General features: G+C 43.3%; 1 protein-coding gene across 9 annotated transcripts in view; it reads right to left on the reverse strand.

Annotated features, from left to right (window-relative positions):
• The window catches only part of NAV2 (neuron navigator 2), a 431,840-nt gene that overhangs the window by 242,124 nt on the left and 161,750 nt on the right, over positions 1–27,966 (reverse strand). The window contains exon 1 of one of the 9 annotated variants that reach the window (XM_080592406.1): positions 6,259–27,421. The exons of the other annotated variants lie outside the window; for them this stretch is intronic. Within the exon in view, the coding sequence (XP_080448532.1) occupies positions 6,259–6,309 (51 nt within the window). The 5' untranslated portion in view covers positions 6,310–27,421. Of the gene's footprint in view, positions 1–6,258; positions 27,422–27,966 lie in introns of those variants that run through there. 9 annotated transcript variants of the gene reach the window in all.

The following is a 27,966-nucleotide window of genomic DNA, read 5'->3' on the forward strand; positions in this document are numbered from 1 at the left end:
TCTGGTCGCTGCACCCTGCTTGGCACAGGGAACAATGACGTTACAGATGCTGAAAGAGACGTTACTGGATTTCAAAATGCATCCATCTGTTTAACTGCCCAAAATGACTTAAAGGAGGGGGATACAATAAGCACATCTGCTCCCTCAGCATGTTAAAAAAAAATATCATCTGGAAAATAACAGGCTAAATATCAGCTTTTGTAGACAGCGATCCACAATGAAGCTCCGATACACATCTAACATCTGTTTCACCTTCAATTATACCTCCAGACTTCGGGACTTCCACTGATTCTTCAAGATGCCAGAGCTGCAACCTTCGTCATAACCAGCTCCGTGTCTCCTTAGCTCACTCACTGTCAGTCTCTTTAGAAAAACATCATCGGGCATCCACCTATTCAACCTTGTCACCCCCCACGAAGCACATACATCTGCTCTCAAACAAGAATCAATATGGAGCCACGCAGTGTCCTTCTCTTTGGATCAACGCTAACAGACCTCAGAGAAACATCCAGATGGGCAGCACGGTGGCAAGCAGACAACTGCAAGTGAACCAGCACCGATTTTAATTCGAAGAAACCACTCCTCGTCCGCCCGTCTGCACCAACTGGAGGGAGTTCAGCAGAGGGCCAGCAGGATGGCTGACATGGAGCACCTGCCGTGTGAGGGGAGGCTGAGGAAGGGCCTTCTTCAGCCAGGAAGAGATGGCTTTGGGGCACGTTGCAGCAGCCCCAGGGAGCTTCCAGAGCCAGGTTTTATGCCGCAGTGCTTGACAGGAGGCCAGGGGACTACAGGCATAAGCTGCAACAAGACGTTCAGGCTGGGTATAAGGAGAAACTTGGCCACTGTGAGGACAACCAGGCAGGGACATACCTAGCCCAGAGTGCGCTTGTGACTGTTCTTGGATGTTTTCAAGACCCACCTGGAAAAAGCCCTGAGTAGTGTGGTCTGATCTCATGGCTGACCCTGCTTTGAGCAGGAAGTTGGACTGGAGGCCTCCTCAGCACCCTTCTCATCCGAAGTATCCCTCTATTTCTTGAACAAAACAAAATAAAACAAAAGACATCTGGATCCATTGGAAGAGGCTTAAATGGACATCAGCTATAAACACTAACTTGGTCCACCAGAACACGCTTAGGCAGGAGATCCAGAAGCAGAAGCTACCAGCAGACAAAATTGTAGGAAGGAAACCACAGCACATGTTTAGGTGTGATTTTTCTTTCAGTTCTGCTCTCACATCTCTTAGAAAGACACTGAATGATGTGAACAGTATCTTGGCCTGCAATAACAGTGATTTCAACATGAAATGCGAACTACGATGCAATGTTTTCACCCTAGGGTATAACATCTGTGTAAACAGCAGGACCAGGACATCTCAATAAGCTCATTTGCATTCTCAATAACACTCTTAAGGTTTCCTGACTTCATCTGCAAAGACAGGGCCGATAGCTGGCCAAACATAAGATAGGAAACACAGAAGTGTCTTCCACAGATCAGTGGCCACCAGAAGGGCCGAGGAGAATGCAGCAAGATGCCAGAAAGCACACCCAAGGAGGCTGACACATTCACTTAAGAGGCAAGGAGAACTTACAGAGACATTGCATGTCGCTGAGGAACACGTTGCTAACACGCTGGGGAGCAAGAGAAGCAACCTGGCTAAACAGACATGAAGTATAGGTTGAGACAGACTTTCAGTAACAGAAATTAGTGTTTAATACACAACGTTAAAGTCTTTGAAGCGCATCACTTCGCAGAAGCTGAAGCACTGATCTGTATGTATATAAATGGAAAACCAAATTTTCTTTGCAGTAAATAGCTTGCGCAATTAATAGCAGTTAGCTGTTCCTGTCTTCTTCCAGACAGGATAAAATGTCATATTAAGTCACGCAATTCTGGACCACCTAATGTTAGAGGAACAATTTGAGGATGAACTGTTACTGCTAATTATCAAAATTAAAAACTGAAATAGCAATGTTCATTTCTGAAAGTGAGATGACTTCCTATTTCAGACATTAACTCCCCTATTGCTCTACCATGCCAGAAATCCTCAATTTTGTCAGAGAATCCCTAGGGTGAAACCCTGAACACAGGTGTCATCATACAGAAAACCTTTTGGAACATTTTGTGCCACCATTTCGGGGCTTTCATCATAAACCAATTTATCTATCCTTGGCTAATTACTTTTTTTTTCTCCTCCCCACAGATGCAAAATATTTCTGTTTCTATTTTGTCTTTTATTTTTCATTTTCAGACAGCTGCATCCACTTCCACAATCATCATCATCTCTCCACTCTGACGTTAGGAAAAAAATTCTTCTGGACAGTATCGCTGCGAGCACAACAATAAGAAGATTACAACTGCGTATGCATATGCATGCGTGCACACGCACGTGTATTGTGAGCGGAATAAAAATGTGGCGATGGCTAATTTGGCCTAGGAAAACCATAACAGCATTTCTACATAAACAGGAAAAGGTTCAACACTGTTTGCGACACAGCATCACAAAGTCAATCCCGATTTCTCTTGCACTGTGCTGAACAGGCATTTCCAATTCAAAAGAGTAATTAGCATATTGTCTAAAAATTAGAGCACTAGCAAATACCAAAGCTTTAACCTGCTTTACAAAGATCAGTGAGAACCCATCGCTGTAGGCCCACCACTAGCACTTGCTGCTCAGACGCACTGCGAGTTCTGGGACGGGCAGCGCCGTGCCAGCAGCACTCCTGCTGCTCACAGCAAACACCAAACCTCAAAGGGGATGGTCACATATCAGGGGTGTGTGTGTACATATATATATTAACACCATCATCATTTTGAACTTTGAAGAGCAGAGACAGAGCCAACGATGGGAACAGGACTGTGATGAACACCCAGGTATAAAAAAAAAAAAAAAAAAAAAAGAGACAGAGAACCTATTCAACAGTATACAGCGTATGCCCCTAAATCAGGTTTATATTTTAAGGACAATGTTAGTCTTGTTTTCACTTTCCCGGTGTTTTGGTCCCTTATCTACATAACAGAGATAACACCATCTCCAAAATCTATTGATCCCATCCAGAGGTGAAGTGAATTTACATTCATGCTGATATAGTATTTAGGTATTATACTGATCAACAGTACTTACTGAAAAACCGCAAAGGAAAAATCCATAGTGGAGGAGGAATAAAAAAAATAAAAGTATGAATTTATGAATTGTATTTTTAAAGAAGGATTTAGTAAAGTACAGTAAACAGAGCTTTGAGTCTGAAATATTGTTCTTTTTGAATAAAGCATACTGTTAAACAGCTACTTACTAACTCCCTGCTGTATATGGCCAATGTAGGAAAAAATGGTACATGACCATACCATTAAAAACTGTGTCACATTGACAAAAAGACTATGTCACGAATGTAAAAAGCACAGTTACCTAGGACCTCTTCTCGCATTTTGTAAACTTTAGCTCCTTAATATTGCAGTGATCCTAGTATTCTTTTAGAGCGTTTTCTTGTTGCTTAAGGAATTTGATGTGTGCCAAAGGACTTCACGCTCTGCCAGAGAAGGTTCCCAGTCATGACTTGCCTCCAAGGAAGCTGTCAGACCCGCACGCAGCCCACCCCCCACATCCCGGTGCTGCACCCTCTGAAGACCAGCCGAGCACGAAGGGGACGCAGGCCCCCTCTGGCCCTCACGGCACCGCAGGCACAGCAGCAGCCCTGAGGTCACCACCACCTGACAGCGATGCCGGGCTACATCGCCCAAGCCTCTCTATCTCCAGGGACAGAGCAGGCACAAGACCAACTCTGATGGCCGTACATCCAAAGAGAGCGAGGACGTTGTATCAGCTCAGCTAGGATCGCCACCCAGCAGCGCAAAGGCACCAGCTGTAGAAGGCACGCTCCAGCTACCATCGCACCCTTTGCTGCAACTTCCCTCGATGAAGTGACAGCCAAGCCTTTTCCACACATAAGCACAATGTCACCTGCAGACGGGGCACCAAGCCCCTGACCCAGGCTGAGCAGCAGCCAGGCCTTCTCCACATGACAGCCTGGCACCCAGTCAGCCGGCCTTGCCAGCAATGTCTGGCACCGGCTTTCCGAATAGCGAGCAGGCAGGGGGAACAAATAGCAGATGGCTTTCTCTATCTCCGCAACAATTTAATCGCAGTGGTCTTGGCAACGCTGACGTGCTCCGTGCCATCCCCAGCACCTCGCCAGCAGCGCCACAAGGGGAGTGAGCTGCTCGGCTCCGAGGGCAGCCCTTGTGCGGCCGGGCACGTGCAACCAGCACACGAGCTGCCCGACACCTACGCACTTGGACTTCAGAGTTAGAACAGAGCAAGACAGAGCCGATCAGCCCAGAAAAGAGCTTTGTACCGGAGGAGAGCTGTGGCACTGGAAGTCAAAGGCGCGCATGCTGCCGCAGAACTCCCCTGTGAACGTAGGCAAGCTGGTCTGACAGCTTGGCAAACGCCTCCAGCTGGGCTTCCCGAAATAGAAACGAGTACAATTAGTTGCTGCTTTGGAAATGTATTTCTTCGTTTTCTTTTTATGAATTGTAAAGCCAGATAATAATAGCTTCATGCTGTCCAAGGAAATGTGATGGCTATTTTAACAGGAGGTCCTCGGGTACTGAGAGGCTAGCAGAGACTTCATTTAAACCTGGAACTAATTTCCACTATTGCAGTTAATGCCGATCTGCATTTGTGTAACTCAAAATACACGTCTTGCCATACCTAAAGCCAGACTCCTCTATTAAAGGGTTGTGGAGAGGCCTTCATTAATAATACGTGGGCAAGTCCAAAGGAAGAGAGATTTGGTACTGCAGGGTGGAGGTGGCAGCTATTTTCCTGCTAAGGAATAGATGCTATCAAACATGGCATCTTCTACCAGCCTCACTTTGAGTTAAGAAACACAAAGAAGTTTCAATTGCTCAAGTTTTGGGCTCCATAAACAGATAAACCTAAAAAATGCGGAGCACCACAATTGATTTTTTTTCTCCCCCAAAGGGTACACCTAACATCAGTTTTCTAGGTTAATCTACAGACACAGGTTCTTTGACCTAAGGACCTATGAACTGATGAAGCCGCAGTTAAACTAGACAGTCACAATTATTTCCAAAGCTGAATAATGTCACGAACAGGAGAGCAGGCTACAGTGTAGATAGGGAGCCAAGTTTTACAAATGGAAAAGAAATCCATTACAAAAAACCTTTATGATGTGTATGCAAGCTAACAATGGGTACAAAAAAAAATAGTGTATAACAAATAGATAATATATAAAAATATATAAAGCAATAGAAAATAACAGCTTTCTCTTTTGATGTGAGCATCTGTTTTGATTTCATGCTTACAGCACTACTAAGTCCCAAACAAATCAGAAAAACAATGGAAAGAGAGATACGGAGATAATGTTGTTGAAGGAAGGAACAAATAAAGGCAGGTACTGTTTATCTTTCCTTTCACTCTCAATATTTTGATTCCCAGCCCCATAAACAGGAGGGTGGGAGAACTCTACTGCTGTTTGAAACTTGAAAAACTTAATTCTGTTCCCCTGATTCAAAAACCACAAAATGTTTATCCTCCTTTCCCTCTTACAGCTTACCACCTGGAATAAGAACACGAAGGGCAGCGGTTTCAAAAGCGTGTAGATGCACACACACAGATCCTTCTGTGTGGCAGAGCTGTGCTAGGAGCAGATAATTACGGCAAGTAAAAGGCATCTTTGAATACAACAAGGTAGAAGCAAATTCAATTGCTAAGGACACTGGCTGAAAACAGCCCTCAGAAACAAAGAACCAGCCACATTAGAACAATCTTTCATACTCGTGTGAAATAAGTAATTGAGTCATGGACAGGGTAAAGCCTGGGAGCACACAAAGAAAGATCACAAGTCAAAGCTGGAAGCTGTCCCAAAGGTCCCCTATTTCAGCTCCCTCTTTGCTCTCCATTCTTCCCACTCAGGGTTTGAGCATGGCACCAAACCTCATTATCGGTCCGTAATCAAGGCCATTAGAGCTCTTGAATTCAACCTGAATATGTACCCAGTAAAACCTGGCAGTGCAGCAATTATGATCCCTTTTGAGTAGTCAGAGTATTGCTTCATAAGATGCTGATATGAAATGGGCCCTTTGTGCCAAGGGGCCTGCAAGAGGGCTCACTTGAGAGAAAATGTTATCTTACACACTATAAATACATGAAAATAAGATTAGAGGCAACTGCTGTGACAGCAATTAGCTTGTCCTGTCGATACACCCCCTCACACTCTGTCCAGATTTTTAGCTCACCAGTGACTCAGAAGCAAGAATGACATTGCCAAACCTCCTACTTCTGTGCATTTCCTTCACCCTTCTGTTATCCAGGTATTGCCCTCATCCTCACCTGACTTCACTTCTGCTATTAGATATACGATCAAGGATCTGCCCGGTATTTGTGAACTGATGCAGAACAGGAGAGCTTATTTACTGTCCTACTTCAACTACACAGCATCACAGCAAATGTTAATCAGTGGCAACACTACCAGAAAGGTTAGCATTTTCACTGAAAATGAAATATAGTCACCTGTTAATGTGAAATCCTTCCCTATTACATACTGTTAATAATCCTAAGCATTAAGTTAATTATCTGCATTCACTATTTCCAATAAGCAGGCACTGAGTGGGAGAGAAGTGGCTGTTTTTTACATTATGCTGGGCTTGGCTACTTGATACTGTTATTTCTGAGAGAACCCAATGGTTCTTTTTACTTCTACTGTCTGTACTTGCATTACCCCTAATCCAAAACTGGTGCCAGCTACAAAATAGCAGCTATGAAGATATGCAAGAGATGTGACTGCTAGCGGTAAAGGCATTGACATGCAAAGTCTACTTCTTTAAGAAAAACAGAGGATGCCAGCATTCTAGCTCATCTCACAGTCAGGATTAGGCTGGATGCTCTCAAGATCTAGGGACAACGTATTTCCCTTGGGAAAACATATTTTAACACATAGGTATAACAGAAAAAAACATCTTTAGCTAGTAATTCCCAGATTCGAATGAGGGTGTACAGAAAACCTAAACCAAGGCCTTTGTGCTTCCATTACTTCTTTTAGCTCAGTCTCTGGAAATCCTTCACGAGCCTGACTCAACACCTCCCAAGCGATCCTTCTTCTCAGAGACATCGTCAGCGAGCTACAGCAGCTACTGAGTGATGGGGTGAGAGAAGTCTACCAGTCTTCGTGCCTGCAGTGAAAGGGCTGAGCTCTACTGAGGTTCCTCCACTGCAGAGACGACAGAGGTCTAGCTGCTGCCACCCTCGAGCAGCGCTGAGGTCCTGGTGGCAGGGGAGGAGGTGTCACCACCACGGCCAGATTGTGTCTCTGTGTCACCGCCGCCTGCTGAGAGCAGGGCTTGGAAGGCTGCACCGCTCCTGGGCACGTCCCTGGCACCCCACCATACGCTCCCACGCACACTCCCACTCCCAGATGGCCTCCAAAGGTCTCTTCCAACCCAAATTGTTTGGGGATTTTATTAAGTAAGCCACAGAACCCAAATCTTTGTCACCCAGGCAGAAATGCATCTGCCTTCTTAGCAAAGAAAAAAAGAAAAAAGAAAAGCATCCCTCCCGAAGCAAAGATAACCACAATAAAATATTCCTGTTCCTTCAGCAAGTCACCTAAGCATTCAAAATACCGCCCTTGAGTTTGTTCTGCTGACAGCTATGAGTTTACACCTGCTGCTTTTCCTCGCCCTGAGTTTGGCAGGCTACAAGAACAGAAATGGAAATAATCTGTGGCTAGACAAGCAGCTGAAATTAGCAGGAACGAAGGAAGCGACGGCGCAATGAAAGACGCAGGCAATGTCACGGGCAAACTAAGAGCTAACATTTCCAGCTCATCAGACAAGCACCTCTCATGTTGGGGTTTGTATTGTGGCGTTGCTTACAATTTGGAAGATGGCACTACAACTCAAGTAATTTATTCAGAGGAGGATAAAAGGCAGCTCTAGAGCTGCAAGCCAGCTCAGTGATGAGTCAAGTTGAGAACATATCATCCAGGACATTTCCTTTCCAAGTTTAGGTTGTATCACCAGATCCACCCTGCAAATCTAGCAAGGGAAGAAACAAAGTGACCTGCAGCAAAGTAGTCTCTCAATTTCTGCCACTCCTAGAAAGACAAGATTAGGCAAAATGATTAATCAGCTAAACTGAGGTGTGTTACAGACAGGGACCAGGGTAAGCCCTCAGGTAACCCCTCACATTGAAACGTCGGTAGCAGCTCAGTAAATTTGCAGCAACATTGACATTAAACAGGCTTGATTCCTGGCACAGGTCTGGTAAAGACAGGAGCTTTTTTACTTGCTTGCCTGTAATAACAGATCTACAATCCTTACAGTCTGTAACTTCTGATTTTCCTATTGAAGTCTTTAGCAAGCAAATCTCCCACCAAACTGCATGTCTGTCCCACCTCGTGACACTGACTCACAGGCAGGGCTGACACACGGGAAGGGCCGACAAGGTCACCAGGACCAGCTGCGTGCCGTGACCCTGATGCACATGACTCAGGATGCCCAGGAAACAGGCCCCGACTTGCTGCAGGTCACAGCAAGCCACTTTCAGGCAAAGCGAAGCCACTGCTACTCTGAACTGAGCCCCCTGCTATAAACTGCAGAGGTTCGGCGGCCGCTGCCCCACCTCAGCAGCCCCTGCGGGGTGGGCAGCCACCCCAGAGCAAGTCATGCCTGAGGCCACGACCCTCGGCTGTTCCCAGCATAAGTCATCCCCTGAGTCACAACCCTCCGTTAACTGGTACATCCCCAGATCTGCTGCTTTACGAGGCTGTCGGGTCCCTGTGACAAGTTACTGGAATGGCTGAATCACCAGTTTTCCAGAATACAAGCTGTTGTCTTCGTCGCAGCTCTGAAGCTGCCCTTGCCTCAGCGTGCCATCCTTCAGCCTGTGCCAAGCTGGCGGTGAGGCTTTGGCACCCCCTAAGGCTTCATCACTGACAGAAGGCATTCAGAGAAAGGGCTCTGAGCAGAGCTTTAGGGGCAGGGCGGATTATCTACGAAATAAGAGGCTCACCAGGCTCTGAGGAAGAGAAGTCATCAGAAAAGCAAACTTCACTATGAGTGCAGCTACTTCTCAGAGTCTGAAAAGCAAACGCTTACCAGTGGCTCTGTTAACTTGAATAATTAAACCATTACACCGGGCTCTTGGAAGGGGGCAGATCCCAGTTATTAAAGCGAATGAAGTGTAAGAGGTGTGATTTCAGGCCTGTCTCCCAAAACTACAGTAACAAGGTTTTATATAAACCATTAACTGAGATTCTAACCTACCAGCAGATTCCAAAAGACAACTAAAGAGCTGGGAACACTGCAGTGGAAGAGGTAGTCAGCCAGGAAAGGTGACCATCCATTCTTTGGGACAAAAAACGTCCTTTCCATCACCATTCCCATTTGAACGGTTGTCTTCTGGCAGCAGATCTGTTCCTCCTGACGCATCCCACCTCAGCATCCTCACGGTTCTGGGGTTGAGGATGAAAAATAAACCTGATTGTGAATGACAAGCCTCTCGTTCATATCTGAGGCTGACATCTAGCTATAACGGCAGGTAAGTGCAGGATCAACACGTAAGGATCAAAGCAGACAAGACACTGCAGAGTACTACTAATTCTTCTCTACTTCAAAGGAAAAAAACATTCTAAAGTAAAGCATCAAGAAACAAACGACAAAAATCCAAAATATTACTTGATTTATTTTAAAATATATGCTTTCTAACCAAACATTATGCTGAGGAATAGCCTCATGATACTGAAAATGACTGGAAATGGCAAAATGGATAAATGCCATGTGCAGATCTCTCATGTATTCGGCTCAACCCTTGTATTCTCTAACAGACAACACAGGTTTGTCCATTCCTACCTCTAAGTCCCTTTGCTCTTACTACTTAATCCCCAGATAAATCTCTGATCCTCAGAGAATTCTCTCAGTAATGAACGGCATAAGGCTGGGTTAATTTTTTTGTTTTGTTTTCTGGCCTGCTATACAACTACACCTTTACAAAATCCACTACCGTTTGTCCGTGTATTTTTCAGTGCATTTTACCCAGAGTTGACTACAGGAAACAGACTTCCAAGTTTCACTTCTTGGCAGACATGAATAGTGAAATGATTCAAACATCATGCAACAAATAGCATAAGAAAATGTTTCAATACCCATAATTTCTGCACCAAAGCATAAAGACACAGTATGAGAAATGTCCACTGCTAGAGTTTTGCAAAAAGCCTATCTTCTCTCTACCATCCTCATACTGTAAAACATATTTTTGGGGCCCAGCCAGCTGTTTACATGTTTCTAGGCTGGTATCTTCCACAAAGTAACTCATCCTCTGCTGAGAAGCTAGCTGGTCTTACCTCCTGTGCTACAGCAGTCACTATTTCAGCTGACTGCCATTTTGCAAGACTTCTCCTTCGTCCCTGACAGCCGTGCAAGCGAAGCTTGCTGCCACCACGCTCACCACAAGCAGGCTCAGTGCACCATCCTTTCGTAGGCAGAGCATTTCCATTACTTTGCAATGGTTCCTTTCTAAACATAAAAAAAATACTATGCCATTATAAATATCCATTTTGGGGCATAAACTGGAGCTTGGCACATCTTATCTTCATAAGCAACATACACATTCTAGAGAAAATCCCCGAGATACGGGTCTGACCGAAAGTATGGCGGGCCTTTGCTAAGATGACAGGATGAGGCGCTTAAGCGTGTGTATTTGAAGATGAGAAGGCTACAGGGGGGATCTCCTTGCACCGGGTAAGTACCTTAAGGGGGATCACAAGGATCTGGGGAATGGATAAATTTGAACTAAGCAGCAACAGAAAAACATGTGGACAATCCTAAGCTTTAAAATAGAAGTAGAAATCTGGGGTGATTTATCCCAAGCGGGTTGCTATCGAGCCACATGGAATTTTCTGTCCAGAAGACTCTGCAGCATATAAATAATGCAAGAGCCAAGAAAACAAAAACAGATTGCCTGGATACCAGCGATACCCATGGATATGCATGGGATTAGATGTCTAGATATGATAGTTTTGCTTATGCACTGGGTTTACACTCAGAACCTGTAAGGAATATATTTTCTCTTCCCATCAAATTACATGAAGTTGAGGAGATGATGATTTCCAAGAAACTGTAAGAAAAAAAATGCAGATACAGTCTTGATAAACAAACGATGTGGAATATAAGCGGGCATGATTGATTTCTGCCTGAAGTTACTAAAACAAGAAATCATTTTGCTCTCCCAGTGACCAAATAAATACTTTTGAGAAATACTTAAAGAACAAGAAAAAATATTAAATAACTTCTCTCTCTCTCTCTCTAGGGATAGCTGCACTCCTGGCACAAGCAGAAGAGAAACGAGCCCTTTCCCGGACATAAGTGCAGCACAAGCAGCTCCACTGCCTTGGGACGGGACACGCGGGAAGGCCCTGGGCATGCTGCGACCCTGGGGCCACATAGGGACTGCAGCCCCCCACCCAACAATGTTGTAGAACAGAAAGTGCTAAGCAACAGTTAGACTTAGGCAGAAGGGACTCACAGCTGAATGGAGTATTTTCCTGTGACTGCTCAAGTGTTACAGCAGCTTTTCAGTGTCCAACATCCCAGAACCATTTCCAGAACACACAGAGAAATGAAGACGTACTTATGGAACCACCCACTGCCCATCTGAAATGACAGAGAGGGAGAGCAAGAAGTGGAAGTGCCTCTTGCCCCCCTGTCAAAATATAACCTAAGGTCAGCTCAATGCAACGAGTTTGTAGGTCTAGCTACGGAGGCAAACGGTACAAAAGGACCATCACACTGAGAGCTTATACAGCTTACTGCAGTCACAGCAGCTTTACCTCTAAGTTCTTAACAGAATGTTCTTGTTTAGCTATCAAAATCCCAGCCAGTGGGCAGCAATATAAAATAATGGAAAACATGATTTGAAAGACTCCGCGTTTGAGGTTCTCAGATTTGTACTTCTGAAACACTGGCATCCGTCTACCATGACTGCGTCTATGACAAAGTCAACTAAGCATTGACTTGTTCCTAATTTCTATGCAAAGAAAAACTAAAAGCTTCATTTACCAGCTACAGTACAAAAAATATCCTTGGAAAACATGTTCTGGAAAAAAAAAAACAACACAAATTGGGCTTTTCCAGTGTTTCTAGCAGAGTTATTTTTCTTCCACCATTTCCAGATGTATGAAAACTTCTACAAATTTCAGAGCTTCACCTAATGTAAAATTGCCCTGGGTGTGACAATTTGAAAACTAATCCTCTTCCAAAGAGTTGAGAAATTCTTCAGAAATTAGTTACCTGCACCACAACACATACAACTCAAAGAGCTAGACATGATTGAGAGCGTTACTCCTGGACTGCTTGCTAACACAAGTCTTCTTGAGGAAACTATCTGAATTTTTCCTTCTCATTTTCAAGTCCCAAGTGCCACGCACGTCTTGGGATATGGAATATCTCTGGCTTGTTACTGCTGCATAGAATCAGCAACTGCTAAAGATTATGTCCCATATTTGATTTATGCAGTGGAAATGCTATGCTACCCATTGGAGAACAACATCAGCACTCAAATTTCCAATGATAATGACAGGTGAAGTAATATATGGAGTCATGTAAAGTACATTGCCTCTAGGAAAAATCAGTCACACTTTCTAAACTCTGTCATCCTCAAGTCTGCCACTTTCTTGGACATGGCTTCTAACATGGCTCACAGGAACCACCACACCATTTCTCTGAGAGCAGGAATTAGACAACAGGAGATGCTGCCCAACCAAGTGACAAAGGAATTGGAACTGGACAATTACATCTGGCATAATCTTCTCACTAACAAAGTGTTACTCTCTCATCTTTGAGTAGGTAAAAACACATTTTTTGTCAAAAGCCAGACTGATTTGTGCCTCTTGGCTAGCTCACACAGCACTTGGCATCGCACAGTCAGAGCTCAGATCTACCTAAACATGTCATCTTTGTACCACAGTAAGGCTAGGCTGGGACAACAGTTGTGATATTTTCACACACAAGTCAGATTTTCTACAAGAGATCAAAAGAGAAAAGAAAACATGCAAGGATGTGTAAATATTACAACGTCTAATTCATCAAAATTTACCTGTCTTTACAAATCTCAAGCTGCACACACAGACAGTGCTGGCTAATTCAAAGCTAAACTTTAACAGTGGCACTGGTTATCTTTAACCAAATAGGTAGAAAATATTTCGTGGCATGTAAAAAGCTAGCATACTGGATGCCTTTCTTAAGGGAATCTCTTGCCAAAGGCCAAAAACTGGGGTGTTTTTTTTTTTGTTGGATAGGGAGTTTTACATCAGCTGCTTACACCCGTTGATATGAAATTTGAATCTGCTACTGTGGTTTAACCTCTGGTGCCTAAACTTTCCTGTACAAAACAGGAAGTCCTTGTCAATACAACGTTATTTAAGCACTAGTCCAGCTAGCCTGCACTGTGTCTAGATAACTCAGCCTAATGAAGGATTATTTCCTGTGTTCGTGGCTGACAATACCCAAAGACATTTTAAGGAAGAATTAACCGCTGTGATTGTTCTATGATAAAAACTGAGCTATGTTAAGCCAATAGCATGGAGCTAATACTTTTAAATAAAGCGTAGAAGAGAGAATGGACGCTTTGCCACCCCCTCCCCCTGAAGTCACTGAGGTTTCTATCTGAGCCAGGAAAAGATCCAGGTTTCTGAGTTTTGGCCATCTTCACTACATCCACCGAGCCCTGTAACCTCACCTATGTGCTGCATTGCAGAGGGGTGTCTGAAACAATGACTAGCATGTAAATCCAGGTTTGATTACAGGCTAAGCGAAGTTCTACTTTCGTCCTCAGAGGAAGTCATTAGACCAAAAGATAAGGATCACATCTCCGACAAAACTAACAGTAGGTCCTTGGTAGCTTCACCCCCAGGGTGCTGCAGGTCCCTGGAAGAAGTAGGTGTGTCAACACTGACGCACACTCTTGCAACCAGCTGGCGGGTAAAGGTGGATATGCGGCACAGTACAGTGGTTATTGGTTCCACCAGATGAATATCACAACTTGAATTCTTCCCTGGTTTCAGACTATGGGACACAGACATGTTCCTTCAGTTACTCAGTGTCTTATGTGAACGCTATGGATGACTTACTCGATCATCAGCAACTAAATCAAGGCTTAAACAAGTATGCTGTGGGACTATAGCACATTTATAGCCTTTGGGATGTAACAATCAACTATCCCCTCTATGGATGAGAAACGCAGATGTCCACTGTTTTTGAAAAAAAATAAAAAATGTTCCTGCATAAACAAGCCTGTATGTTGTAGTTGAAGGAAATGAAGAATGGCAACGCAGCACATCCAGTAACTCGGCCAGCTGTCAGTCTAGCTAGCAGAACAACAGATCAAAAGCAAACAATTTTTTCCCTTGTGCATTCATGCACAGAAGACATTTTCTTATCATCATTCTTCCCGTTTTATAGGATCATCATTTAGATATGCAGATTATTGAAGCCAAACCAAACACTTTGGTTATTCTCGGACCACGTATTCTCTTCACCAGTCCTTACTGGGGCACAGTTAGAGGCCTGCCAGTGTCTCATTTCTGGATGTACTGCTATTAGCTTCTACACAGAAACACATGGAGAGCCACACCAGACACAGATTTAAATAAATAAACAAAACTAAACAATATCTAAACTTTGCAATACAATCTAAGCAGCATTATCGGGCCATTTCTTTGATCCAATTATAGCGTCTTTCAGACTTGTAAAAGCACGATGAGATCTTCAGGTCTACATAGACAGGAATCAGGGAGATTGTGATGGCCCAGCCTACAGGCCACCAGCTGGGCAGCCCTATTTAAAAAGATACTGTTTACCTGAGGAGAACCTAACAGGTTAATTGGAACAGATCAACAGCAACATCCCAGGCACAACACAGATTTAACTCACCTACAATCAGCTGTTATTAAGCGAAAAACAACACTAAAAATCAGAAAGCACCATACAAGCTTAATTTCTTCATGTTTTTGATTGATATGAGTGCTTCTTGCAGCCACGTGTGATATTTTCTCTTACATTTCTTCTGCAGTTTCTCCAGTTTGCTATTTCCAAGGCAACCCTGCACTGGAATCCCAATGTGCTGAAGCAACTTGAGGGGTACAGTCAGGCATGGCAGACTGAGCCCCTCTGTAAGCCTGCGGTTGCTGAGTGAGTATACAAAAGTGAAATACAGAAAAGTAATAAAACAGTATAAAAAAAAGTATTAGTCTTACTGTACTTGCAAGCAAAGTACAGCATGCCCAGTATGTCTTATGGACATTATTAGATGAGAAGCTAGCTCTTCTAATGATTCACAAAAGATCACCTTGTATAGAACAAAACCCATACAGGTCACAGACTGTACACAGAACAATGATTACGAGAGCATCTGCTGAAAGCAAGGACCAGCTAAAGCTCCCTTTGCCATCACAGGGGAGAAACACCACTGTTACAACATATTTGAGCTCATCCCTGACTGTGTACCCTGAAATAGCACAGGTGAATCACATCCTAAAAATGACCATTTCTGTTCTTTCACTATAAAAGGAGAGTAAGGCAATCGGTTCAAACGTGTGTCTAGACAGCAAAAGTCTAGAGTAAAGGAAGATTAATTAATTTCTCCTTAAAAATAATATTAATTTAGTATCTCCTATACAGAATCATGCAACATCCCTTACCATTATGTAGTGGTGAGATATCTAAGAAAACTATTACCCTGAGATTGGAAATGGGGTGCAATTTTTTGGTAATACAAATAGCTGTCCAACCCCTCCCCAAATTAAAAAATGAATTATCACAGTATTACTGTACTAAGAGGACAATTCCCAATATGCAAGAAACCAGATGACTCAATTCTATTAAACAGAACTTCTCACAGCGAAGGTACGATGTCCAGCCTCTCCAAATAACAAACAGGGGTCTTAACAGATGAAACTATATTCTAAACACTCAGTGACTTTTCCTTCAAAGTAAATTCACCCATCCAGTTCCTAATGCAAACTGTCCGCCTCAGAAAAATAATAAATACCAACTCAGAAAAGGGTAAGAGATGAGAAGCACCCAGCTTTAACACCTAGCTCTACTGTGAAATCAAAGTACGTGATCACAAAGTTGTTGCACTCTGTGCTGCATATTTCAGTCCAGTTTCCAGCATTTCCATGCTCGCTAACTTTCACAAGCACTAGATTTCCTAAATGCTAGCATAACTAAAAGATCCTTCTAAGAAGAAAGAAAATACACTGAAGTGACCGCACACGCTGCATCAATTCCCAGCAGCTCTGCCACCCTCTATTACTTTTTGGATGCTAGAGCATGTTCCTGTAATTCAAACGTAAACAATTACTCAGGAAGGCTATTCAGGCCGAAACGTACTGGAAACATCTGAAAGGCACGCACTCCGTTAGGCAGCTGAACAGTAAATCCTCTGACTCATCAGCGGAGTCGCTGCACTGATAGGCAGAGCGCTCTTTCGTTTTCATAAAATGCAAAGAACTTGCAAGGCTGCGTTAGGGAAAAGCATCTGGCCCCTGAAGATCAAAAGCACGAACGTTTACATGATGAACAGCCACCAGCAGCCTCCTGGCAAGCCAGCCAGCGCACAGATAGAGTCGGGCTCTCTGACTGAGCACAGCCCTCCCGTCCCTTCTGGGAGCTGGTTCTTTCCCTTCTAAGGGCCTGCCTCACCTCAGGCCGTTCGCTTTGGGCCTTCCTTACCAGGGGGAGGAAGGAAAGGGTGGAAGAGGGTTTCACTCCCTCCAAACAATAGCCTGAGCAACGAGCGGAGTCTTTTCTATTTTACGTGAAAAATTCTGTCACGTGAAGACAAAAGGGAAGTCCAGCTCCGGCTGCAGCCTGACACTGCCTGCTGACAGCCGGCAGCGGCATTTGGCTGCACTGGGCAGCCGAGCGCCGGGGAGTCCCTGCTGAGTGCAGCAGCACACCGCCACGTCCTTGCTCCCAGCATGGCAGCAGCAGGCAGGGAAACAGGTGAGATTTCCCTGACACTGCTCCCACACTGCTTGAGCTAAGAAGCAGCGAGCTCCTCTTCCCATTTTGAGTGCCTTTCTTCCAAACCCATTTGTCCAGGGCTGCCGTAGAAATCCATGTCAGTTGCCAAAAAAATTATGAATATGTGCCATCGTAGAAAATGATTTGGGTGAAGCAGTGACTACCGCTGTTCAGCCAAGGGCCACCCTGGTAGCCCTGACTAAAAGGCGTGAATGTTCCCAAGGTCATCCCTCGGCAGCACCAAGCTTTCAGTGCCGAGGCTCCTCCACCGTGAGCGGGGTGCTGCGAGTTCCCGCCTGTAGCGGTTTGCCCATTCACTTAAAGCTGTTTGCTGTTTCCCTAGGGACAAGGGAAAAAACAGACTCTGCCAGCTTTATCTCCGCTCATGAATCAAGGCCCAATCTTTCTAGTCTCTATGACTACGGCTAAATAAAACAGGGCCAGGAACCATTCGCCGGCCTTAAGTGCCTGAAATAACGTGATGACTGCATTGCGGCCAGCATCTCCTCCGGCAGGCAGTTCCAGAGCGTGTGTTTCGAGCCCCGTGGTGTGCCATGAGGGCACCAAGAGGTGTGAGAGGTTTCAAAACACACAGATAGTGCTGGAGGACAGAGCAGCACGCAGGGAGCTCAGCACGCTGCTCCCCGTCCCTGCGAGGAATGGTCCCTGGCACACATTGCCCCTGTGCAGCAGAGGGCTCAACTGACCACTGTCTGCTTCCAAGTGGGACAGACAGTCGGCAGTGCTGTGGCTGACCTCTTTCCACCCCTGTTTTACTTACTACCCTGTTTTATTTAGCTACATCTATTTATTAAACATAGCCCATATGAGTGCATAACAGTGCACCTCCCCCAAGTACCCAACACGAGGCTAGGCGCTGATGTACGTGGGGAAGTGCAAAGTCCCACAAAGGAGACGGTTACAGTCAGCGATGAAAACCTGGCTCTGAACTACCACCTCACACTCCAAACCTCAAAGTTACTTTGCTTACTGGGTTAAGTAGCTCCCACTGTAGAGGCAGCCTGATCTGCTGCCTCGGTTCAACTTCGGTTACAGGGTCTCATCAGCTACTTAAAGACACATCAAGAACAGCTGTAACAACAACCCCTCCTGCGAGAAATAATCACCTCAATCACTTTTCATATCATAAAAGGGGAAAATGCTGACTATATTTCTTCCTGTTCTGAAGCCGAATAGTTTATTCCTATTTCAAATAAATTCATAACTGCAAACTATGATTTTGCTTAACTCCTGGATTTCAATGAACATGAATGTGAGATTAAAAACCTACTGATGCGTTCTCTTAACCCATCCACATCAGCATGCCTTTTTTATGCTGACTGAATGAAATATGCAAGCATTACAGCAGGAAAACATATTATAATGTGAGTTCGGAAGAAACCGAATTCCTCAGAGCAAGTCACGTGCAATATTCCTGCACTGCCCTTTCCTAATTAATTCTGTTTCCGCAGAAAACTAGCACTGCATGAATGAAGCAACCTCTTGAGAAACAACTACATGAGAACTAATAAAAGAGGACACGTTAAAATTATTGCCAGGAAATCTCTAAATCTTTGCCATATATTTTTACAATGTGCTTTCCTACATTTGACCTCAGTGCAATATTTATGAAATACAACTGTCAGAGAACTAGAGCGTTTCCTTTCAACAATCACAAGGTGGTATGCAAATTGTTTTTTTCAGCTTAGCATTCAATTTTGGGACTTCATCAAACAGAGAAAGGAGTTGACCCACAACCAAAAAAGTAAAAATACATTTTTAAAAAAGCCTCTAGCAGGAACAACTTCCTCCCCAGGAACACTTGCAAGCTTTCAGACTCAGACCTAAGACTATCAAGGCCATACTTTTATCAGCCGTCATTCTGCCACAAGGAGGGTGACACGTTAGTTTTGAATACTAATTGATTCCTTGCTTTTTAACATGAGTTTAAATCCACCTACTCTAGTAGCTAGAGGTCATGTAGGTCATACTTGCTCCTGGCCAAGCCCCAAACTATAAAGAGAAACAATCCTGCTGAAATGTCGCTGACTTGCACTCACCGCAAACACACGGATGCGTGGAAGTTAACTTATTACTGAAAACCATCCAGAATGCATAGAGACCAGTGGTCACACTTGGCACGTGAGACGCTCAGAAGAAATGTACTGCTTCTGCAATGCTGTGCTTCACAAGTGGGAGCAGCATGTACTCAGCAGTAGGAGCTCACTGGTGCATCTGCTGCGAACTAAGCTAATGCGACTTTCTCACATAAACACGGGCGCCATCAAATAACATACTCCAAAACCTTTGCTGTACAAATACTACCCACAGTGAAAGAAATAAGAAAGTCTTTTCTTGCAACACAAAAAGATTAAATGTTCTGGGATGTCCTCCAGAGCGTTCAGAGTGATCGTGCACTCGGATTACATGGATTTAAGAAAGGTCACTTCATTTCAAAAAACTCAAGGATGATCCAAAGGAAATATCAATTTCATCAAGCAGAGCTTCCATGTGCCTGCAGCAAACTTTGAGAAGCAGATACTGTCTCAGCCACCCATAATTCTCCCTTTTCTTATAGTATAGCATCTACTTTTGTAGATTCACAGAGTTTTACAGAGGAGACGTGAGTATAATTTTGCCAATTTCAAAAAGCCAGCCACAAAATCCAACTCAGGAGTCTCTGCACTGGACTAGAAGCTCTGCAGTCAGGCACCTTGAATCATGCTGTCCAGCCAGGTAAGCGCTGTGGCAGTGAGTGCCCTACACAACAGCCTCTCTGGTATGTTCCTCTCTCGTTGGTTCATTCCTGATCAGGTCGGCAACTTTGCACTTTGTGGTGAGCCGTCTGGTGCCAACACCTTACCAGGAAATTATCTTTGTAACGCTGTTATCTTTGAGGGAGAAAAGCACCAGCAAGCACTCGCTGCCCAGGCCTCATCGGGTGCAGGCCCTTCCGCGGGGGTCTGTCACACCAGCCCTCCTCAGAGCTCCCCAGTGCAGGCTGAGGTAACTACTACAAGGCTCGGCCCTTTCTGCCGGCACATACAAAGGCTGAATTGAATTGCTTCACAAAGTCCTTGAGATTGTCTGAATGGCCTTAATTGCATTAAGCTGGGCCTGTTTTGATCACTACTAAGTGTAAAATTTTGTCACCCGATTGCTACCTCGCTTTGCCACAGGCGAGAACAGCAGAGCAATTGAAAATGTTTCCTAGAGACCAGGCATGTTGTCTCAGCTGCACGCTGAGCCCTTTCTAGCCCCAGAGACAGAAACTGGAAGTGTTTTCTCAGGGAACAACAGGGACTTCTAAACGCATGGTAAGCTGGGTCATCCGAGGGCAAGTCTGTTTCAATTACTTTTTATTTTAAAACCCCAAAGCCCTTTGCTGCACAGTGCTGTACTTTCTGACTTTGTCAGAGGATAGCCACTACCATTTCTAGGTCAGTAGGTCTCCAGTACTGCCCTTTGGGTATATTTTCACAAGACTCAATAAAGTTAACATGTCAGACATCCCCACAGTAAATCTCTCCTATTGTCTGTCGCTTTAGAGCCTTATGCCTACATCTGTTAAAGATACTGATATACCTTTAAAAAAAAAAAAAACACCTTACAACGACTTACTTGTTCTAAACAGATCCGTAAATGAGAGTTCATCATCTGAACTACATCTGCCTTGCTCTGGCAGTGAGAAACTGAGAAATTAGAGGCCCATACTATGATGCCTGCTTGATGCAGTCCCCATACGAGCAGACCAGTCCAACAGACCACTTCAACAGAGGCTGTAACTAGCCTTAGGGCTCAGCTGACAGCATGACAGATAGGAAGAACATTGTATTTATGATACTGCCATCATTTTTGTTTTCCCTTCTATTTCTTTTAAACTAGATTAAACTAATGGACAAAAGCCCTTGTTAAAGGTGTCACGCCTAATAACGTGATTCCCACAGCACCATTGGGTTCTTCCTCCCTGAAGAGGAAAAACACAAGTTGTGCAGGATTTGGACAGGATTCCTTTGTTCACTGCTACTACATTTCTTAAATTGGACTTCCCTTTTAGCTGCTTCATTAATTTATCATAATCAATTCATGGGACCAGACTCCAGTCAGCTTAGATTATCCTTCAAGATTTCCACAAAGCACGAAGTCCCAAAACCCAAAGAAGAAAATTAACATTTTATGTCTCCTGCTGAGCCACCTGGAAACATGCAGAGATTGTTTCTCAAAAGCTAGGGCATTTTTCAAGCGTTTTCCTTCATTTCTGTCTGTCCATTATCATTTCTCACCCCTATAAACCCAAAGACTTGAAAACGCTGAAAGAAAAATACTCCTGTTTTAGCGGAGTTTAATGTGAAAATATAAATTAGAGATTAAGATCATTTTATGATCATCACATCCATGAAAAGATCACCGGAGACAACTGCGTCAGAGCAAAGTATCACTGTTTCAAGGGAGGCTTCTCTCTGGAAATGAAGAGTCGAGACAGTAATTCATATCAGGGTTGGATGGATTTCAATAAGGCTTCTGTTTGGAAACCATCAGAATTATTAATTACCTCACAAACAAAGACCGACAAAAAAGATTCACTAACATGAGCACTGTCAAAGATCTTTCAGTAGGAGACTAGGAACTCAGTCTACTAGTAAGGAAACTGATTTTTATTTATTTTTTTTACTTACTGTCTCATTACTTAAGGTCTAGGAAAACACCTTTTGTTAGCATCTTAGTTCTATGTAACTGGCAGGTGATAGTTTACTGAAGAAATGCTAACAATTGTTTGGTTTCCCTTCTCTCTCAGTTTTCCATTAACTCCTGGAAACTCCCTAAGTAATACAGGAACATTGCAGGATGAAATTCAACAGCTGTGTAACAGTCCACATCTCTCTTTAAGGTTCAATGATTTGGAACACTAAACAAAGAGAAGTATCATACATGGTCAAAACTGACGCTTTAGGAATGCAAAATGTCACAGTGTACACTGATATTTACAGAAGCTATCACTAGCAGTCTTTATAAAAAGCACAATAGTGCTTTAGTAATCATAAGACAGCACCAGCTTTACTTTATCTGCATGATGGCACCTCCAAAAGAGATCTTTATTGCTAAGCTGTGATATTGGTTCCATTTCTATCTTAAGAAGAACAGACCATCACTAACCACTTGCTCCAATTCCAGCTGGCTTTCATTCTGTTCAGCTTACCAAACACAACACATTCAAAAGCCAGTCTGAAATGGTTGTAGGTATGAAGTTGAGCTATTAAAAAAAGGACATTCTTCAGCTCAGTTTAAGTCAGTTCTTTCGGAGGTGCTCATTTTCATTTTGAAATTAAGGAGCACTCCATGTACTGTCTTATTTAGTAAATCACCTCTGGTTCAGATGCGCTGTGATTTCTGTATTTATAAAGCCATATTTCCGTGTCATAATACCTCACTGATGCGAGAAAACAGTGCTTTGTTTTGTGCGGTCAGGTACTGGTGGGACAATATGCCACGGGCGGAAATTCCCAGCTGCCAGTCTTTCACACACATTGAAGCAGAAAGGATGAATTCTTGATGAGAACTGAATCAAATATGCATGTGTTTTGCTAGAAAAGAAGTAGAGCTAACATCCTAGAGATGAAAACTAAGCAATGAGGAACTACAGTCAAGTCTCAGTCATTTGCACTGTGTAGTACGCTACATCAGCCCACACTTCCTGATTTTGATCTTCAGAAGATGTCTCCACCTGTGTTTCAGGGAAATTTCAATACATCAGTGAAATAGGAGGCTTAATGAAGAAGTAATTTTCTGGTCTTGTACAGCTACTACTTCAAAGCCTCAGATCATTTGAGCATTCTCTTGCATGTGCACACTCCACACATTCCTCCATCCCCTTATGTCTTTATATATATTTATATAACATATTTATTTACATACAGAGAGAGAGATTTATTATATACACATTACAAGGGGAAAATGTGCCTTGTGTGCTGCAGCAGATGACTTCAGCTAAAGCTGTTGAAGACTGCAGTCCCCACTTAATGGCTGCAAGAGATTTGGATAGGTAAGTCCTGGGATGAAGAAGAAATGGTATTTATGAGACTAACAAATATTTGGATTCATCTAGCTTTAAAATGACTATAATAGGACAAAACAGAGGAGTCAAATGGGCAACTGACAGCAACAGCAAATGAGGGAGCACTAGCTGCATTTTTTATTGTAGCTTTCACAGTTCAAGCTCTAATTAGGTGAAACGCACTGGTTAGAAAGGAAGACATACAATTTCACTGAATACTTGAGCACATACTCTTTCTATTCCATGTCAAAATGGTTATTCTGCTCCTCAACATACAGGAGCACCAGTTATGTTCTGATTACCCCAGGCAAGGAATTTACTGAATCTGATTGATATTCAGCTTTTCAGGATGTTACTTTTTTACTTTGCTTATTTCTTAGTAGTTTCCTAACACACTGACTAGATTATAAACCAAAGAATGGTTAAGCAAATAAACAGAGATTAAATAAAGCTACAGCAGAGTTATATCTTCAGGAATTAAATCCAATCCCCAAATTGCAGAGGCAACTCTTCAAAAGTCATGCTAAGTAGAGTATGCACAATTTTAGTCCAACTTCCATTTAACGTGGATGACAAGTTTAGCAAGGATAATACCCTTCAAATGCTAGCTGAGTGGAAAGGCAAGGACATTTGCTCAATTTGCCCATAGTATTATCCCTCCTGACTTGCTGGGAGCTGATCCCCTGCTGGGAGCTAACAATAAGAGTTTTGCTTCTGATGTCCACGATGTGGGAGCATTTTTCTTAACGATCATGGGAAAGTTTGCTTTTTTATTATTATTATTTTTTATTTAGTTTAAACCACTGCAGCAAAAAATAGAAGATTGTTTTTGCTGCATAATTATTCTCACTATTTTTGGCTAATTCACAGTCAGCATATTCTAGAATATACTTTTAAAATTTCAGATTTTTCTTTAGCTCAGAAATATTACAGTATATAATGAAGTCAAGCATTTTAGGGTCCTGAGAGAAAGAGATATAGTATTTTAACTTATATACCTAAAAAGAATTTTTGGAAGCCTAATATTCATCTACCTGCAACTTTACATCCAAAGACAACATTAAAATACCCTGGTATTTTTCTTTCTGCTTCTTTGCTGTTCGTCTCTGCAGTGAAGTTGCTACGTGCTGATCTACTACCGCTTCAAGTGCAGGCTGCCACTTGCAGCAGCAGGTTTCAAGCAGATGGTGCTTAGATACAGCCAACTGATACACAAGCGAACTGGGACATCCTGACAGCTATCCCAACAGGCCGCATTACAACTTCTTGCAGAGAGCTTACAAGGCAAAGCTCAGTCTTACAGAAGGGCTGACGCTTTCCAAGGAACTTGTTAGTAGGACTGACATGCTTGTGGTGCAAAGCAGGCCCACCTGCTCAGCCGGCGGCTGCCTTCGCCCACCTCCGGGGGCCAGGCCTCTCCTCCCGCCCTGCTCCGCACACAGCAGGGCCGCGGGGTCAGCGGGGGCCACCGCCTCGCCGGGGTTGGGTGAGGTTTACGTGCTGAGCTGCTTTTTCTGTCGTGGCAAGGGAAAGAGCATTACTGCGAGGAGGAAAGGAGCAGGCCTGAGGATACGGCCGGCGGCCCCAGGTGCTGGAGGCAGAGAAGCCTCGCAGGGAGGCCCGGCAGGAAAACTGAAAAAGTGCAAACACACACACTGCACGGGTCTCGGCAAGCTGAGCTCTGCCACACAGGTGCTAAATATTTTAGCACTTCTGATTAATTGATGGATTTTTGATTTTTAAGTATGCCGACATATAATTCTTAAATCTAGCCAAGAAGCAAAGGACCATTTTTAGTTCAGTAACTTACTCTCTGCATGCATTGTGCCTAATTCTCCTTATGATGAAGACCATTTCCTTTCAATCTATAGGTAGATCATCTCTGATTGAAATATTCTGTAGCACAATTCCCCCGATACTTCTATCTATGCTACAGACATGAAGGAACGTGTATTACAGCTACCGTAGTCTGGATTCTTTCAGTCCACGAAGTGCGGAAGGTAAGATACGTTTCCTTAGACTAAGGTATTAATTCTAAGGTATTTCCTTAGACTGCACAATTAATGAGCTAAGACTAATAACCCTCTTATTCCCCAGTCTCATCTGATTGAAGCACATGGGGGATAACTTTCATTTCCTTATTACAACGTACAATCAGGATGCATCTTTTAAAAATTTGAAAAACCCACAATGAAGCAGTGTACGGGAGTCTGTTTCCTCCTGTTTGCTAATTTACCATGTTCTGGAAGGACTGAAAAGATTTATTTAGTCTGTGGTTTGGGGGATTCGCAATTGGTCCATAACCACATTTGTGTTGACAGCTATTGGGAATTCCCTAGAAGGCATGCTGAAAAGAAACCAGAATTGATAAATTACCACATCTATCTTTTTGGGCAACATCTTTTGCAGGGGTTTGCTTGCTTGTTTTTATTAACGCAGTCCAATTTCTTCATAGAAAATGGACTTTCAAAGGGAAATTCACATGATCGAAGCCTCAACTGCAAATAGAGAAAGTTTTCATCAGCCCTTTCATCACTATTCTGTAGCATTTCCAAGCCCCATCCAAACCTGGAGGTCCTAGCAGGATTTGTACATACTGGTAAGAGATTGCATCTGCTACAAAGAGCTGACAATACAGAAAGACACAGGAGACAAGGTGCAGATACAGACAAGGAACTGACACGGGGAAATATAGTGACACGAGTTTTCCAGGAAAGCCATCTGAAAACCATTCACCTTGAAATGTTAATGGCAACTGAAGAACCAACCATTCATACTGGTGCTTGGCAGAAAGCAAGCAAAACCCGAACTATCATCAAAGAGAGCTTGCACTTCATCCACAAAGTGTTGAACCTTTCAGATATTTGCACCCAAGTCCTTTCTCTGGATGCTTTTACTAGGCTGTTAGCAAGAGGAGACCCACGGAAACTCCCCCACTGCAGTGCTTGGCACCAACCCACATTGCGTGCTGAGCGCAAGCATTCCTGCACAGCCCTTTCATACCATCATGAATACCCAGGCTGGTTTGAAGTGGGCCCCCTGGGTTTCAGACACTCTGATCTACACTAGAGGAATAGAGAAATATCCTTTGAATGATGAACTAAAGCTGACAGTCGGTCAGACTCCTCCTGTACTCAGCTGCACAGGCTTTCAGATCCAATACTACTTCAAATGCAGAAATTTCACTACAGGGCTCTTCACTGTCATTTGGAAAATAAAGCTGCAGCTCTGTATCTGCGTTCTTTATTTCAAGGGGAGGTTAGTAAGAGTTTTTGTTGTTGTTTTGCTTTACAGCAGCACTCAGGGCCTTAGCAGTGCACTCTTGACCAGCTGTTAGAGCTGCAGAGTGACCAGGTGGTCACTTACTGCAGAGCAGTCCGGTACGATGGAGATCAGTGATTCCATGTCTCTGATCTTATAGGGGACACATTTTGGAGGCAGTTGTCACATCCCTGAGGGTGGATAAAATGATTCATTTCTCACAAGTACCACTATCCCACTGCTGCTACCGCAATCCCGTTTCACTGCTAATTGACGCTTGGAGCGATGCTAATGAACTCCAGAGTGAGCTGTGTTCACCTATCCCTTTGCAAGGAAGGCTGGAAAAAGGTCACAGAATGGAAAGACACTGGAGAAGCACGAGAGCTCCTAACAGTAACACCTCCAAGCAAAGAACATCTGTGTTTTTGTGGTTTCTGTACCCGATGCAGAAACACTCGGATACTCTGAAGAGCGCTCACACCACAGAAAGCTGCAAACAGCTAAGAAGTTTCCATCAAGTAATATAATGACCCCTTGGGTAGGCCACCCTGCTGCGGGACCAGGGATACGCTTCCAGCTGCTAGGAAACAAGTCGGGTTTGCTGTACACTTCAACAAAAGGAGGTAGGAAGCAGAAACATATGCCTCATCAAAAACAGACTCACAGCAGGGCTCAGAAGTAACCATACGGTAATTACTTTTAAACAGAAAGTGAACGGCATTCTATTAATACTAATGTAATGCTGTAATCTCTGGTTTATACCCTTATTGATCTTGGATGCTCACAAAAATAATTCAAGTAAGGCTGAATGTATTTCCCATTTCATTGCTTATTCAGTTCCGTTTCATGGCTCCTTGTAGACAGGCTACAATTTCTATGCACATATCATTTATCACATGTATGCTTTTCCCATTTGTTCATCAATTATGAAATGACTTGCGGCTTCAAATCTGAAAATCCTGGTTGCTCTATTTTTCTATTTTGTTTTGACTGACAAACTCAATGAAAGAAGCTTTGAAATAATAGCAGTTAATGAAGATTTATCAAATTTGTAAGAATAAATTATTTAAGTCATCACCAAATGACTTTTTTTTTTTTTGAAATAAGACTATGAAACATATGTTAAATCTTTGCACATTCCTGAAATACATACTACAGTACGGCTGTTCTGTAAATGTAAATTGACTGAGCACAGCCATCTTCACGTAACACATTTCAATTCAATTTTACTTAAGTTTTGCATACAGAAGATTCACTGGATGCTTTTACTTATCTCACAATGATTTGATACTTAGCAGTTAAAGACACAACCACAAAAACATAAAAATGGATTTGTACAACCTATGAGGATGAAGCAGTACCTCACGTGATTCCAGGGAAAAATGTATTTTTAGAAATCTTCCCTTCTGAAAACACCTGTGTCTGAATGTTTTTTTCCCTGTAGCAGCAAGCGATTTCAAGAGAGAAATCATTTTCCACTAACAGGAAGACTTCACTTATCTGGTTCTGATTTCCACGTCCTTTACTACACCACTACCAAACAACCCTACCAAGCAACACCTCACTGACCGACCACGTTGATTTGCCAACACAACGCTTTTGCGCGAACA

This window comes from Anser brachyrhynchus (genome assembly GCF_964034855.1).
Source record: "Anser brachyrhynchus genome assembly, chromosome: 5".
NCBI lineage: Eukaryota > Metazoa > Chordata > Aves > Anseriformes > Anatidae > Anser > Anser brachyrhynchus.